The following is a 13,491-nucleotide window of genomic DNA, read 5'->3' as shown; positions in this document are numbered from 1 at the left end:
TTCATGTAGAAAATGAAGGTGCTGTGTTATGAGATGTCACTCTTCTACTCATAAAGACAAGGGGGGTTGGGAGGTTTCATCTGCTGGGGGTAAGGGTATTTCAATGGAACCACCTAGAAGGCCAGGAGCCTGGGTGAGAGGGGCTGCTTTGGTGGAGAAGTAAAAGTGGGATGACACAAGATGTGAGGATTCCTCAACCACGTAGGAGAGTTGACTTTGGCCCAGATGTGGGCCCACAGCTGGAACCTGCCTTCCCCAGCACCTAGAGGCTCATTAGGACAAGACACTGTTAAAGTAGCAGGTACCCTCCAGCACCATGCTTGTATGCAGGAACCTTCCCCATACACACACATCCAGTGTTTGGATTAATGTTCTCTGTATTAAAATTTTTAACACTTTACATTAATCAGATTTTCTTTTATAGCAAAACTTGAGAGAATCAACTTATAACCAGAGGAAAAGAATATTCTGGCTCATGAATTTAGAGGCTCTAGTGCATGATCAGTAAGTCCTGTTGTTTGAGTCTCTGGTAGAAGTGATGCCTCAAGACAGGAACCTGGGACACAACAAAGTCATTCACCTCAAGGCCAGGACATGAGAAAATGGAGAGGAACAGACAATAGTCCCAAAATCCCCTTTGAGGGCTTAACTAGTTACCTGAAATCTCCCAGTAGACCCAGCTCTTATAGTTTCCACTACTTCCCAAAAGTACCTGAAGGAGGAGGCCGTTTGTTCATCCCAGACACCGGGAATCAAAATAACCACACAGAAACCATATTAATTAAAACACTGCTTGGCCCATTATTTCTAACTTCTTATTGGCTAACTCTTACATCTTAACCCATTTCAAGTAATATGTGCATCCAAAGCAAGTGGTCAGAATATGCTAATGTCATTCTGCTTCTACTTTGTAATTTGGGAGGACACCTGGGAAAGAGGTGTTAATTCAGTCTATGTGACAGAGCAGACATGCAGAGCAAAAAGATAGATAGAAAGACGTGACAAAATGGACACGGAAAGGTGTGGACACGACCACAATCATTCTCCTGGCTACCTAGGAAACAGAATGCTAATGTACTTCCCCCTCAGTTTACGTTTTGGTATAAAAACTGTTTGGAGAATAAACACAGGTGATTTTCAGGATGTGAGCTCAGGATTTCAAGAAGGATCCCTAAAACCTCCCTCCCGATAAAGTCATGTGAGTTATTCCCACACCTCTACTCTGGTTCAAGAAATATTTTATGTTGGGGCTGGACCCTGACGATGTATGATATATATAAAGTTATTGAGTCCAATTGGTTATATCTATATGTACTTTGTTGTAGGACTGAAAGACAAATAAGACACGAATCAATGATCACACACCTTTCAATAATAAATTTAAATAATAATGTCTTCAACTCCTCAATTAAAAAGTACAGGCCAGTTGAATAGATTAAGAAACAAGACCTTTTGTTTTTCTTGCTTGCAAAAAACACATGTTATCTTCAAGGATAGATACTATGTTGAAGTGAAAAGAAGGGCAAAAAAATATTCCAAAAAAAATGGGACAGAAAACAAACAGGAATTGCTGTTCTAATCCTGACAAAACTAACTTCAACACAGCATTAATGCTTTTATCAGTGTTGGGATGTAGAAAATCTAATATTGGATAAATTCTGCTTTTCATTCAAGAAGGCTATGGTACAGTCTACCACCTAAAAGTGAGCCAAAAAAAAAAAAAAAAAAAAAAAAAAAAAAAAAAAAGAACAAAAGCAGCCATTGATCCAGAGAGAAAAGAATATTACACCAGTAAGCAAATTTGAAAGGATGGCAAGAATAAAGTTGTATTTTTGTCCTGTCTTAGGAATCACATTTGTTTAATGCACTATTTATAAATGGAACAAAGAGATTAAAAAGCCTGACCAGAGTATTGTTGTTGTTGTTATTTTTTTTAAAAGGGGGGGGGTCTTGGTTTATAACATCTAGGCACCAAAAGTTCTACTGAAAATGATTAGCCTCCATAGCTGCTAACTTTGCCACACGAATCACCCATATGTTCCAGCTCATGTTACAATTTCTTTAGGGAGCTTTAAAATCATTTTTCAGTTTTCTCACTCAATTTCTTCTCTCTGTACTGAAAATAGGAGATGACATTGCGTGATGAGAGCAAGTCACTTTGGGTTAGACCAGCTTGACTTTCATCTTAGTCAATCAAATGCAGATCAAATGTGTTTTCCCAGGAAAACACAAACTGAAAAATGCATAAAGCACTTCTTATGTTATTTTCTAAATGCAAGGGTTTGTTTATAAGTTCCTCTATTTTTAATCTTCTGTCACATTGATAGGCTGTGAATTTTAATCTGTCATTTTACCACATCTTCAAAACAAGAAAAAGACCAAGGAATTTATTTCTGAAAGATAAACAGAGTGAGGCTCCTTTTGTGATATGCGTTGCCAAAATTCAGAATTGTTCTGATTTCGCATGGTGCATCAGAATTAGTCCATAACAGCAAATAAATTGTTATTTCTAAGCCTTTTTCAGAAGCAAGGAATTTTATGCAGAACTTTCTAATCCACGCACCAGAGCACAAAATGTCTTTAAATTACCTTAAAAGAGCCAATCAATACAAGAAATTTGAGTGTGGTAGTTTGAATAAAAATATATTTGAATGCTTAGTCACCAGGAAGTGGCACTATTTCAAAGGAGTAGAAGTATTTAGCAGGTGTGGCTTTGTTAAATGAAGTGTGTCACTGAAGTGGGCTTTGTTATTTCAAAAGCCTATGACAAGCCCAGAGTCTCTCTCTGCCTTAGAATTAGGATGGAGAGCTCCATCACCTGCCTATATGCTACCACACTCACTGCCATGATGATGATGGACAAAGCCTCTGAAATTGTAAATACTTTATAATTAAGTGCTTTCCCAATTGAACACTTTCTTTCCTAAGAGTTGACTTGGTCATGGTGTCTCTTCACAGCAGTAGAACAGTGACTAAGACATTGAGTTTCAACGGCTATTGTGTAAAAAAATTCAACAGTCACATAGCAAGGAGGGATGCTAGAGGGAAAAAAAAAAAGGAATGAAAAAGCCCAAAGATCCAGAGAAAGCTTCTGAATGCTGGCCAGTAACCAAAAGGCAGAAAAGAAGAAAGGGGGAAGTTATGCCTTTCTGTGTCAGAACCCAGAAAGGGAGGCAAACCAACAGAGATCCATGGTGGCTTGTTGAGACTGCTAAAGGAATTCGGGGGGTGGGGGGGTGGGGGGGGACATTATCTCATCAGGGGACTATTTAGTCCTTAGTATGACTTCAGTTGAACCAGTCTTTCGAGAGACAGTCCCTTGACAAGGAGGTTGACTGATCCAACTGGTTGACTGATCTCAAGGGGGTTAACAATGCCTTGTCTCTACCCAGAAGTAGATTTCAATTCTTGAACTAAAAGATAAAAGCTTTCCCCTAATTGGCTCTCTTTGCTGCTGTAACATGCCCACTTTTAAAAAGGTAACTTCAAACTCATTTAGGAACCAGATCACAGATCAGAGACCTCATTGGGATTTCTTTGGAGGGTTTTGAAATTCTACATAATCCTTTTACATTCTGACATTCAAAATCAAAAATGTTTCCAATGTTCTTCTTTTTTATACTTGAATATTTGCATGTAAATATAACACATTTTATGTATGTGTGTTTTAAATGCTATAGTATGGGAATAGTAACCAACTCAAAACACAAAAGGCTTGTATAATTTTTATGCACATTTCCTGAAGGTAATTTTAAATAAGAATTTTAGTCTACCTGCATTTTGACTGTGACCTGTCACATGAGAGCAAACATAATACTTTCCATTTGTAATGCACTGCTAACAATTCAAAATTTTTAGAATACCTGGAACATTTTGGGATTTGTATTTTTGTTGTAGAGAATGCTAAATTTGCAGTTGAGAAGTTTTCTAGGTAACATTTCATTACTTACTTAATTAGGGCCTCTTCGGTGACAGATATTTTTACAAGTTATGTTTTACTACTCAGAACCCCCTGCCCAGGGATGGCACTGTCCACAGTGAGCCGGGCCCTCCCACATCAATCTTTAATCAAAAAAAAAAAAAATGTTACACGGTTTTCCCACAGACTCACCCACAATCTGGTGGGGGCATTTTCTCAATTAATGTTCCTTCTCCCCAAAAGACTCTGGCTTATATCAAGTTGACAAAACAGTAGAAAGTACAGCAATGAATAAAGTTGTAGTATGTCCCAAATGGTTCATAGGACATATGTTAGTATATCCTGACTGGCCATTTTAGACTCGGGAAACAGAAAGTTTGCTCATACTCCACAAAAGTAGGACCAGAGAGTCTGCATACCCTGAGCTGAGTCCCAGCCCTGCCTGCCCACTATGACCCTGCCTTCTCCCTTCTTTGCTGGCCAATTGTTGGGTTTTGTTTGTTTGTGCTGTTTTTCTGAAGTCTCTCTCTTCCTCTATTTTTGGAATGACACCTCTTGGGTAAAATCTATTTTCAAAAGTCTTCCATAAGAATTGATGGATAAAAGAGCATTCTGAGCTATTAACGTCATCTGGGCTTCTCTGTGTAATAGCCCTGCCTGTCCTGGAACTAGCTCTTGAAGACCAGGTTGGCCTCGATCTAAAAAGATCTGCCTGTCTCTGCCTCCTGAATGCTGGGATTAATGGCATGCACCACCACCACCTGGCTTATTCTTTGATTTTTATATAGCTCCTTCTTCCTACTTTTAACCCCAAATCTTCAGAAAAAGTAGTGTTTACATGCATTTTTTAAATTATCTTCTATTTTTCACCTTGTGTTATTTCTGATATAATACAGTTATATATGTATGTATGTATGTATGTATATATATGTGTATATTTATACACTCTATACATAGAGTTGTAGAAATCATTATAAACAGATTAGAAAAAGAGTTATATATTTATATAAATATATAATTATAGATGATAGATAGGTAGGTAGGTAGATAGACAGACAGATGGGGGAGTGTATCAGGACTGACTTTTAAGGATGTGAAATAATAGTGGAAGAAGCATACAAGTGGATTAGGCTGAGCCATTGATATGGGCCCTCTGAGTAGAGATCCTAGGTTTAATATAGAAGCTTGCAGTTTTTAAAAAGTTTGCTTGAATGGTTGACTGAAGCATTTGTCAAAGGATAGCCTATTGGAAAAGAGTAGAGATTGCCCAATAAGCCTTGGCTTTGTGTTGATGAAGAGATTTCAAGGCTCAGAGAAATTGCAGTGCTGGAGTGGGGATGCTGTGTGAATCCCGATCCTCCGCAGCGGGAAGATCCAGAGGCTCGCTCTTCACTAATGCTGTCCCATGGAAAATGGCGAAAGGAACACCAGCACATTTGAAGAGCTTTGTTGTCGACCTTTTCCTGTGCCAGACCTTAGAGCTGGAGACAGTGCGGTTCAGCTGGATGGATTAAATATGGTAGATTTAATTGAACCCCAAAGTAGCAGGGGCTGGGGGCCATCAAAGCTCGGGGTCAGCATGCAAAATATGTGTTCCAGAGGTGGTCAGGGTTCTACCTCATACTGGCAGCTGAACTTCATAGTGTTAAGAGTCACCCAGATGGTTCTGGTTTTGAAGGCAGAAAGTGGCCATGGGGAAGACTAAGGCTTGGCAGTGTATAGAAGTGCTGAAGCCCCTGAAAAAAAAGCCATTGGCAAAATGCTTTTGGTAAAGAGGCTATCACTGAAAGTTCAGCCCAGTTGCAGTAGAAGATTCCAGTATTTTGGAGATGCCAGTACCGTAGAACATATGCCAAAAACAGCAGCAACCATGGAGTAGAGCTGGCCTGAGCCTAAGAGACCACTCTGTGAACTGCAGAGGGTAACCAGAGAAGTGACCCAGGAACTTTTGCTGGTGTCCAGAAGATGCTCAGTGACTCCCAGACACTGGTCACTAAGTTATTTACACTCTTTTGACTGTTGATTTGTTTTGCTCAGATTGTGATTTTGCCCAGGTTCTTCTTTCTTGAAGTAGAGAAGTACTTCATGTTTTTTTTTTAAGAGTCCCCAGTTGAGAGGCATTGAACTTTTAAAGAGACTTTGGAGTTTTAAGGAAACCGCAATTTTAAAGAGGCTAAATTTTGAAGTGTTTTAATTTGTGAACACTATAGTGCTTTTAAATTTGTAATAAGCTTTTTTTACATTTTTTGTTTTATTGAGCTATATATTTTTCTACACTCTCCTCCCCTCCTCTCCCCTCCCCTTCTACCCTTCCCCATGATCCCCATGCTTCCAATTTACTCTGGAGATCTTGTCTTTTTCTACTTCCCATATAGATTAGATCCATGTTTGTCTCTCTTAGGGTCCTCATTGTTGTCTAGGTTCTCTGGGATTGTGAACTGTAGGTTGATTTTTCTTTGTTTTATGTCTAAAAGCCACTTATGAGTGGGTACATATGATATTTGTCTTTCTGGGTCTCTCTCAATATGATGTTTTCCAGATCTATCCATTTGCCTGAAAATTTCAAGATGTCACTATTTTTCCACTGTGTAGTGCACCACTGTGTAAATGGACCACATTTTCCCTATCTATTCTTCAGTCAAGGAGCACTTAAGTTATTTCCAGGTTCTGGCTATGACAAACAATGCTGCTATGAGCATAATTTGATCACCTGTCCTTGTGGTACAATTGAGCATCTTTGGGTATGTACCCAAAAGTGGTATTGCTGGGTAATAAGGAAGGTTGTTTCCTAATTTTCTGAGAAAACGCCACACTAATATCCAAAGTGGCCATACCAACTTACACTCCCACCAGCAATGGAGTGTTCCCTTTACCTCACTTCCTCTCCAGGATTGTCATCAATGTTTTTGATCTTGGCCATTATTACAGGTGTAAGATGAATCTATTTTCATGTTTGTTAATGTGTGATCTGGGTGGTAAATAAGAAAGGAAAGGTTATGACTTAACAGTGATATGCTTGGTGTCAAGCTGGTAAGGGGTCAATTGTTTTGGCTTGTTTCATACCACTTTGACACAAGATAGAGTCATCTGAGCAGAGAAAACCTCAACTGAGAATTCCCTCCATAACATTGGGCTGTGGAAAATCTATAGGGCATTTTCTCAGTGATATGAGAGGTTCAAGGCCATTGTAGGTGGTACTACCCCTGGGCTGGAGGTCCTGGGTACAATAGGAAAGAAGACTGAGAAAGCCATGAGAAATAGGCCAGGAAAAGTCACTAAGCAGAGCATCTTCATGGCCTCTGCATCAGCTCCTGCCTCGCTGGTTTCCCTCAATGATGGACAATTACATTGAAGGGTAAGTGAAATAAACTCTTTCCTCCCCCAAGTTGATTGCCTTGGAAACTCTAACAGAGACAATGTGTGTGTGTATATATATATATATATATATATATATATATATATATATATATATACACATTTCTCACAAATTTGTGTTGATTTTTAGAAATTCATAGTTATTTTCAAATGGGGCTATTGAAACCTGAGTGCAAGTCTTTAATAAACAGAGGGTGTAACTGTGGGAAGCTTTGATAACTACTTTAACTCTATCCAGTGAGTTTTATCCCTATAAATAAATAAGAGGAAAGGTCTGTTTTTAACCATGTTTTAATTTTTTTCATTATTTTTAATTTTAAGAAAATCTTGGTGTGATGGTGCACGCCTTTAATCCCAGCACTCGGGAGGCAGAAGCAGTCATACTGTGGAATAATCTTTTTGTACACTGTGAAGACGTATCTCTGCCAAGGCACTTCTGATTGGTTTAACAAAGAACTGAATGACCAATAACTAAGCAGGAGAGGATAGGCAGGACTTCCAGGTAGAGATACAAACTCCGGGAAGGATCAGAGAGTGGGAGATTCACCAGCAAGATGCAGAGCAAGTTAGTCATAGAGTATGGAGAAGAGGTAACAAACCAAGTTGCAGAACACAGATTCATATAAACTGGCTAATTTAAGTTGTAAGAGCAAGTTGTGAACAAGCCTAAGCTAACACAAAGCCTTCATAATTAATAATAAGTCTCTGTGTCATTATTTGGGAGATGGAAGTCCAAAGAAAGTCTGACTATATGGACGGGTCACTGTCCAACCTGGTCTACAGAGTGAGTTCCAGGACAATCAGGTCAACAGAGAGAAACCCTGCCTCAAAAAAAAATTAGAAACAATATTATTTTCAATTATATGTGTGAATGTCTGTATGTCCGCATGTGAGTATGTACACAGGCATACAGGTGCTCTCAGAAGTCAGAAGTGTCTGATACTCTGGAACCGAAGTTATCTTGGGTTTCACCACTTGGGTGGTAGGAACTAAACCCCAGGCCTCTGAAAGAGCATCAAGCACCCTTAACTGCTAAGCCATCTCCCCAACCCCCTCAGCCTTGTATGTAAACTGTCCTATAGGCACATACTTATACCTATTTGTGGGATACAATGTGACATTTTTGAAACATGAATTGCTGTGTATTGTTTAAGTCAGTGAACTAACTCCTTAAATATCTGTCATCTATGGATAAAAATACTCAATTTCACTGTTTGCTACTTATTGAAATGTATAGAACTGTCTCACTATCAAGTGCATCAAGCACCCTTAACTGCTAAGCCATCTCCCCAACCCCCTCAGCCTTGTATGTAAACTGTCCTATAGGCACATACTTATACCTATTTGTGGGATACAATGTGACATTTTTGAAACATGAATTGCTGTGTATTGTTTAAGTCAGTGAACTAACTCCTCAAATATCTGTCATCTATGGATAAAAATACTCAATTTCACTGTTTGCTACTTATTGAAATGTATAGGACTGTCTCACTATCTTCAGTCACTCCGCTGTGCACTAACAAACCACAAATTTGCTAATGATGTCTCATGATGACTCAATACTCACCGATCAAACTTGACCCTGTCCACCATCACACAGCTCTCCCTGCTCTCTGAAGGCGCTAACCTACTCTGAACATCCAAGATCTTATTTTCATGCCTTATATGATTGAGATCACACAGTACTTCTTTCTATGTGCTTGGTCTATTTCACTTTAATATAACAACCTCCACTTCTATCTGTGCTGCTGCAGAGGCAGGATTTCATCCTTCTGAGGCTGAATAATATTTTACTGTGTATCCATACCCATTTTCTTTAACCGTTCATCAGGGGAAAACTTGTGTAGATTTTCATTTTCTTTTATCTTTCAGATATGCTGAAATGGAACAAGGCATTAAGGTATGTAGATTTTTAAGTCAATCCCTTTATTTTAAGCCACACATCAGAATTTTGCCCTCTGTTTTATGTTGATGGTTCTAGTTCTTCCCAGTTCAGGGTCAAATCTGTTCCCCCAAGGGCAGGAAACTTTTAACTTCACATCCTTATGGGCCGTCCTCTTCTCTGCTCACTGGAGAGTTTATCTCTCTCCTCTTTGTGTTACCTTACATTTTTCTTATCCCTTACTTATTTCTGTGATGGAGCTTCTGGAAAGGAAAGAGATGCCTAAGTAGCCTTCTTATTATATCTCCAGATCCTCATGACCTGACCAGGAGAGATGGCTTAGCCTCAGAATATCTCTTAGACCCCCAGGCTCTGAGTTCTGGAGACTGGACATGCCAGTCCATGTCTAACAAGCACCTATCTAAACTTAATGAATTCTGCTTTGGGGAAGGAAGGTCAATCTAGAGAATAAGTGAAGAAAGGATGAGCAGGAAGACTCCTTGCAATAATGGAGAGGGTGCCTGAACTAGCTTTCCCCTGTAATCAGATTGATGGCCACCTTAACTATCATCATAGAACCTTCATCCAGTAACTGATGAAAGCAGATGCAGAGATCCACAACCAAGTGCCAGGCCGAGTTCCAAGAGTCCAGTTGAGGAGAGGGAGGAGAGATTATATAAGCAAGGGTGATGGAGGAAGGTCATTGGTTAATTAATAAAAAAACTGCTTGGCCCTCATAGGTTAGAACATAGGTGGGTGGAGTAAACAGAACAGAATGCTGGGAGGAAGAGGAAGTGAGCTAAGACGCCATTTCCTTTCCTCTCCTCTCTGGGGCAGACGCCATGCCACTGTGCTCCAGAGCAGACGCAATGCAGCCAGCCGCCAGGTCAGACATGCTGAATCTTTCCCGGTAAGACTGGTACTACACAGATTATTAGAGATGGGTTGATCGGGATATGAGAATTAGCCAGTAGGGTTAGAGCTAATGGGCCAAGCAGTGTTTAAAAGAATACAGTTTGTGTGTTGTTATTTCGGGGCATAAACTAGCCAGGCACCCAGGAGCTGGGGCGGCAGGAACACAACCGGCAGCTCCCACTACACAAGGGGAGACAAGATCACGATGGGAAAACCCACAGAGACAGCTGACCTGAGCTCGTGGGAGCTTGCAGACTCTGGACCAACAGCTGGGGAGCCTGCATGGGATATAACTAGTCTCTCCATATGTGGTCTGTTTGAGCAGCCCCCGGAAGTGGGATCAGGATCTGTCCATGGTGTATGAGTTGGCTTTTTGGAGCCCATTCCCTATGGTGGGATGCCTTACTCAGCCTTGATGCAAAGGAAAGGGGCTTGGTTGTGCCTCAACCTAATGTGCCAGGCTTTATTGACTCCTTACCCTTTCTGAGGCCTTACCCTTTCTGAGGAGTCGATGGGGGCATGGTTTGAGGGTGAATTGGGGGAAGCAGGAGTCGGGGAGGGAGACAGAACTCTGGTTGGTTTGTAAAATGAATAAAAATGTTAAGATAAAAAGGAAAAGATGAGCAGGAAGGAACTGATGGGGGAGGTGGAAGTGGAGAAATGAGGGAGGCAATGTTCATATCAGATCACAGAAAATGCTTTATGGATAAAGCATAAAAATATGGAGAATGATGAGTATTTCTATTTGTTTACAGAGTTCTCCTAAGCAGCATCCCTTGGAATTAAGTGCTAATGCACTGCTTCCCCTTCTTATCATCCCTGGGGCTTAAGTTGATTCATGGTCCTCATGGGCAGCTCCAGACTATGTCAGAATTATCTGATACCGGAGCTTAATAAAAACACAGAGCCTCTGCTCCCACTACATCGGAAACTCTGGTGTTATGCTGTAGTTAACTCCACCAGGAGATTCTGATATTAGCCAAAATTTAGATTCACAAGGCTAGCCTCACAGAACACACGCATCTGCATAAAATATATTACACCACTGCATGGAATTGTAGTTCTCAGGAGAGAAGGGTCAGTAGAGAGAGATGCCCCAAGATAATAACATATTTCAGAGTAGCAAGCTGTACTGTCTATAGGAGATATTTAATTTCAAGAACTAAAATGTAGATTTTAATGACCCTCTCTAAGAAGGGTATATCTTCTGAAATGGAAAAATTATTCAGTGTGTCATGTGGTATCTTTTAGTTATTTGTCATGGGCTTCTTTTTCTGTATCCCTTTGGTTCAGAAAGAAACAGATACATCTAGATCTTCACATGGATCTGGTTTTCTCTTCAGTTTCCAGTTTCTCATCCCCGCTGTGGCATTTTTATGTCATTGACTAACCCATAGTGGCCTCTGTTGGAAATTGTTTTGCATTTAGCTGTACTCAAGGGCATAGCATTTTAATACCTTTAGCCATTTTTATTGTTCTCTTTTTCTCCCTATTACAGGATCAAGGGTCCAGCGACCAGAACAAGGAATCTTGTAGGACAGCTAAAATAAACATGCTTTCTTGTGCTCACAGTCAGCTCTCAATAAGGTGTGATGATTTACAACATAATTTACATTGCAGGTACTTAATCCCTAACACATAGCAAGTCTTATGTAAAAAATATTTCTTTAATGTTCATTCTGTTTTTTTACTTCAATCATGCCTTGTTATTTGCATCTCAGCCTCTTGAATTACGATAATAATTTTGTTGAAAATGTATTTCTTATTTGTGTTAATTTATTCTTCTCTCATACAATATATCCTAACTGCAGTTTCCCTTCCACCCAGCCTCTCTCTCCTCTTCCTTGGATCTACTTCTCTGTTTCCTTCAGACAAGAGTAATATAGTTTTGGCACAGAGATTTCAGTTTAAGATAAAAATAGCTTGTGTCTTACTGGAGTTACAGGTAATCTTTAATTACCTTTATTTAAAATACAAGGATTTTTTTTTCCCCGACATCTTAGGGAGGGTGCAGTGGTCGTCGCCACTCTCCGAACTTCATCATGCCGCCCAAGGATGACAAGAAGAAGAAAGATGCCGGAAAGTCGGCCAAAAAAGACAAAGACCCAGTAAATAAGTCCGGTGGCAAGGCCAAAAAGAAGAAGTGGTCCAAAGGCAAAGTTCTGGACAAGGCTACATACGACAAACTCTGTAAGGAAGTTCAGATTCGTGGTTCCTTGGCCAGGGCAGCTCTTCAGGAGCTCCTTAGTAAAGGGCTTATCAAGCTGGTTTCAAAGCACAGAGCCCAAGTAATTTACACCAGAAACACAAAGGGTGGAGATGCCCCAGCTGCTGGTGAAGATGCATGAACAGGTTCAATCAGCTGTACATTTGGAAAAATAAAACTTTATTAAATCAAAAAAATAAATAAATAAAAAATAAAATAGCAAGGATTTAAGGGTTCAGATAGAGAACTGGTACTTGAAGAGTTAACTAAGTCCTTATCAAAGGCAGACTCTAGCGAGTATGAGCGAATTGAATAACAACTATTGGTGTAACTACAGGAGTGTTAACAGGAGGCACCTCAGTGACAGTGTGAAAAAGAGGTTGATTGCTCTGTATATCTCCGTGGTGCACATTCTTAGCTTAAAAACATTTCTTTTTGTTTTTATTTGACTTCCTTCTTGGCTGATTTTCCTAAAACTTCTGTTTGCAAAATCACTCTACTTCAGATCAGCTTCTCAGTCATAGGCATGTCTGGTCACCAGACAAGTATGATCAAGACACATCCCTGCCACACCATCCTCGGGCACACCAAGCTCACATAGAAGGGGTACCAAATTCAGACACTCTAAAAGCACCCCATAAGTGAACGGAGCATTCTAGTTTCCACCTCAAGTAGAGCTCCCACCTCCCTCACCCAAAACACAAGCACTACTGCAAACCACCATTCCAGACAACACGGCATTGCCCAACAGAATCCCTCAAAATACGCATTGCACATGCAGCTGAACAGTGCAGTTGTTCAGGATCCCAGGTTTGAGAGTCAATATAGGCTCACTGGGTCTCTACATGTGCAAGCTTGTCCAATGCACTCTAATAGAAGGGTCACCAACAACACTGCTTTCAGTGTTGTAAGAACTGAGCTAAACCATAAGCCTGAATTAGCCTACTGAATTCTACAGTAAACTATAAAGTTGATGCCATCTATTGTTATTCTCATCTCATAGGTGAGTGAACTAAATCTCATAGATACGTTCATTGTTAGCTTACTAAAATTACACAGTCAATTAGTGAGGAAGTTAGAATAGCCCTGAGATCATCAGATTCTAAAGACTTTTCATTTGATGACTTCATTGTATTGGTTCTCAGAAATGGGGAAAGAGAGAAACCTGCAAAAACAAACAAACAAACGAAAAAA

At 40.0% G+C, this 13,491-nt stretch overlaps 1 protein-coding gene across 1 annotated transcript; it reads left to right on the top strand.

Moving 5' to 3' along the window:
• The first annotated feature begins 12,104 nt into the window (after window positions 1–12,104).
• Window positions 12,105–12,485, top strand: LOC130883121 (40S ribosomal protein S25-like). The gene has a single exon (XM_057783354.1). It carries the CDS (start codon window positions 12,134–12,136, stop codon window positions 12,437–12,439), a length of 306 nt encoding a protein of 101 aa, XP_057639337.1. The 5' UTR covers window positions 12,105–12,133; the 3' UTR covers window positions 12,440–12,485.
• Window positions 12,486–13,491: the final 1,006 nt, after the last annotated feature.

This window comes from Chionomys nivalis, chromosome 10, assembly GCF_950005125.1.
Source record: "Chionomys nivalis chromosome 10, mChiNiv1.1, whole genome shotgun sequence".
In the NCBI taxonomy this organism is placed as follows: Eukaryota; Metazoa; Chordata; class Mammalia; order Rodentia; family Cricetidae; genus Chionomys; species Chionomys nivalis.
Note: the sequence above shows the minus strand (reverse complement) of the source record. Positions and strands in the feature narration are given on the sequence as shown.